Below are 3,293 nucleotides of genomic sequence, written 5' to 3'. Positions count from 1 at the left end.
AAAAAAAAAAAAGTAAAGCAAGACATCTTTGGGATAACTAGAGAAATCTGAGTATGAATGGGAAACAGGTAACAAAGAATTACTGTACTGTTACTTTTGTTAGGTATAATGATACATTGTGGTATTTTATAAAAATTCTTACCACTTAAAAAATGTTAAGTATTTATAGATGAAACAATCTAATGCCTGGGATTTGCTTTAACACTCCAGTCATCTCCTTCAAAAAAGCTGAGGATATAGGTTGAAAACAAGGACAGCAAAATGACAATAATCACTGAAGTTAATTTAACAGGTACAAAGATTCATTATGCTACTCTCATTTTTGTGCATGGTTAACAATATCCATTATATAGTCTGGGTTTTTTTTTTAATTCTGTAAGAAGAGAATGAAAGAAATAAAAGGACTATAAATAGTGTGTAAGGCCTTTGCTGTCATACTAATCACTGCTTAAAACATTAGGTGATGCAAGGACAGATCTTCATGATTAAATGTTTAATAGTTAACTCTTTCGACTAAAATTTCACGGTTATTAAAATTAATGATAATCCCCACACACTATGCATCTCAAAGTACTTCTGCCCTAATCCAAACCCTCTTCTCTCCCATGAAACTCCAAAATTATACACAAACACATACCTAAATAGTAAATGTTCGGAGCTACCCAGCCACCGTAGGGTAACTCTTGTAAATGATTTGAGGCCTCATGGTTTCCCCCGATGAAGACTGTGAGAACTGGGGCTTTTTTCTCTCCAGAATAATACCTAGGACATAGGAGTGAAGTTGATAGTTAACACATCAGGCATGGTACAGAGCAAAATAAGGTCCTACGGAAAAAACTGAGCTCTTCATAAAAAGTGTATGAGTAAGAATAAAACTTTGGGTTTCAAGTCAGTGTTCGTTCAACGAGGTCAAGAAGTTTGTGGACTTCACGGCTATAACCTCAGCTTCTAGAACAGGAAGTAGCACACTGCAGGAGCCCAGTAAAAACTCCAGGATTATTCACGTGAACCCATTTCGGAGTCCTATCAAGTACAAGGCAGATGATCTAAACCTGTCAGCTTCTTCCTCCAGGTTATCCCTCCTGACTGCGATCCCTGCGAAATACAACAGACAAGTGTACAGAAGAACGAAAGTGACACTGCCTCTGCGCCAGGTCCTAGAAACACAGCGAATAAAGTAGGGGACTACGGGGGTCCGACAGCGGCAGCACGGGATTCGAACCCGCGCCCCCGTTTCTGCCCTCTGCTGGCTGCTCACACCGCGCGGCCGGGAGCGAGGCCAGCGGCGCCGCGCGCTCACCTGTAGAAAGTCTGCATGTGGCGGTACTTGGGCGGCACGGCCATGCAGCGCAGGTCGGCCTCGTTGCGCACCGCCTGGAAGTCGCCGCAGCACAGAAGGAGGTCCAGCGGGCCTGCGCCCCGTCGCTCCGCCAGCGCCAGCGTCTCGTAGATCTTGTCCAGCTCGCCGTGGCAGCAGCCGGCCACCGCCACCCGCATCCTGCCCGCTCTGCCCGACGCTCTCGGCGGCCCGGGCTCAACTGCAGGGAGCCGGAGACTGTGCGTTCAGCTCCCGCCAATATGAACAGATCCGCGGCCGCGCCGGGAGGCCGGCGCTGCAATCGACTTCCGGTTTCAAATCTCGCGAGAGAGAGCGGAAGGTCTCGGCCGCTGCCGGAACAGTCGGAGCCTTAGGTTTGGCTTGGACTTCGTGAAGATTGTGGTCTGAGGGGTGATACAGTTCAGAGCCAGAAGAACGGACTAAAATCCCCAGAAACAGGAACTCAGATTGATAAAGTTTAAACAAGTGAGCAAGAACGAGTGAGTAATTCCCTAGGGCAACTTCTCCCAGTAGACAGTTGCCTGAGAGTGAACAAAAGTGACCTAAAAAACATTTAATTAAACTTAAAACTTAGTGGGGATTTAAAAACTACCTCCTCTGAGTTTCTATTGTTTTTAAAAGTAAAGGACTAAAAAACAAAGTTTGTCTAACTGTAATGCACATTTAATGAAAAAAGGTGAGTGTCTCAAAAACTTGAGAGCAGAAAAGGACCAAACTCTTCACTGAAGGAGTGAGTACCTAGGATAGAAACTGGGAAAATAAACACCCCTGGAAACCTTCTGAATACATCATCATGAGAATACTGTACATCATCTACCGGACGTGGTGGCGCCTGCCTGTAATCCCAGCACTCAGGAAGCTGAGGCAGTGATCTTGAGGCCAGCCTGGACTACATAGTGAGACCCTGTCTCAACCTCCCCGCCAAAAAAAAAAAAGGGAGAATAGGTAATCTAATCAAGGTAATACAGGGGATGTGTCCATCTCTGCTCATTTTTAAAAACTAGATTTAAAATATCAAGGCACAGAGACACCAAAGTTGATTCAAAATGAAACATGTAAACAAAACAATAACAACAGGAGACATCCCAACAGTTGCCAAAGATTAAATATAAAAGCATGGTTTCCAGAGTGCCAATTTCTTTCAAATTTATAAGGAAGATATAATTTTCAGGATATTTAATCTGATCAAAAGTTGATAAATTAATATTTCTAGTTTTCAATATTTTACTTCTGTATTGGATTTTTTTATCTAAGTGAGAGAGTAGGTATATGTTTAGCTTTACTAGATAGGGTCCATTTTCAAAGTGATTGATGTACTTATTTCTTACTACAAGGAGAATTCTGATTCCATAGATTCAGCAATGCTTCGTATTGTATACTGTATTTTAGTCATTTTATTGAGTGGGTATCTTCTTATGATTTCTAGGTCAATTTTACAACAAAATATTGATAATCAATTTGATTTTTCTTTCAGCGCTAGAGATCGAACTTAGGGCCTTCACACTGAGTTACTGCCCCAGCCCTCCTCTCCTACTCACACACTTTTTTTTCTTTTTTTGAGACAGGGTCTTGCTAAGTCACTAATTGTCCAGGTTGGACTCAAACTTGCAGTCTTACCTCAGCCTCCCAGAGTGCTGGGATTACAGGCATGTGCCACTGTGGCTGGAAATTCAAATGTTTTACAACCAATAGGAAACAATAACTTAATGCTATAACATTCAAAAAATGAATATTTTAAAAAATAAGTAGAAGATTATGAATAGGAATGAAAAAGTGTATCATGGCTTTGTTCCTAACTCTATTCCTAGCCTAAACCCCAATTCCAAAGGTTATACTAGTCAGTCAACTAACTTGAGAATTCTTACACTGATTTTCTCAAATCCAGAGGGAATCAAATAGTTTTATCCCTTCCCATTCTGAATGAGAGAAGCAAGAGGGTTGTTGAGGAAAATGA

At 42.0% G+C, this 3,293-nt stretch overlaps 1 protein-coding gene across 1 annotated transcript; it reads right to left on the bottom strand.

The window, feature by feature from the left end:
• Window positions 1-27: 27 nt before the first annotated feature.
• Window positions 28-1,636, bottom strand: LOC102010503 (lariat debranching enzyme-like). The gene is made up of 2 exons (XM_005406749.1): window positions 1,301-1,636; window positions 28-762 (listed from the first exon to the last, which is right to left on the bottom strand). Exons 1-2 carry the CDS (start codon window positions 1,495-1,497, stop codon window positions 582-584), a joined length of 378 nt encoding a protein of 125 aa, XP_005406806.1. The 5' UTR covers window positions 1,498-1,636; the 3' UTR covers window positions 28-581.
• Between the last annotated feature and the right edge of the window lie 1,657 nt (window positions 1,637-3,293).

Source organism: Chinchilla lanigera, unplaced genomic scaffold, assembly GCF_000276665.1.
Source record: "Chinchilla lanigera isolate Chin_1 unplaced genomic scaffold, ChiLan1.0 scaffold00100, whole genome shotgun sequence".
NCBI lineage: Eukaryota > Metazoa > Chordata > Mammalia > Rodentia > Chinchillidae > Chinchilla > Chinchilla lanigera.
This window is presented reverse-complemented; position numbering and strand designations above follow the sequence as displayed.

Coding starts and splice junctions, on each gene's coding strand:
- LOC102010503 (XM_005406749.1), bottom strand. CDS start 1,497: ATGCGGGTGGCGGTGGCCGGCTGCTGCCACGGCGAGCTGGACAAGATC. Junction 763..1,300: donor CACATGCAGACTTTCTACAG/GTGAGCGCGCGG, acceptor CCTATGTCCTAG/GTATTATTCTGGAGAGAAAA.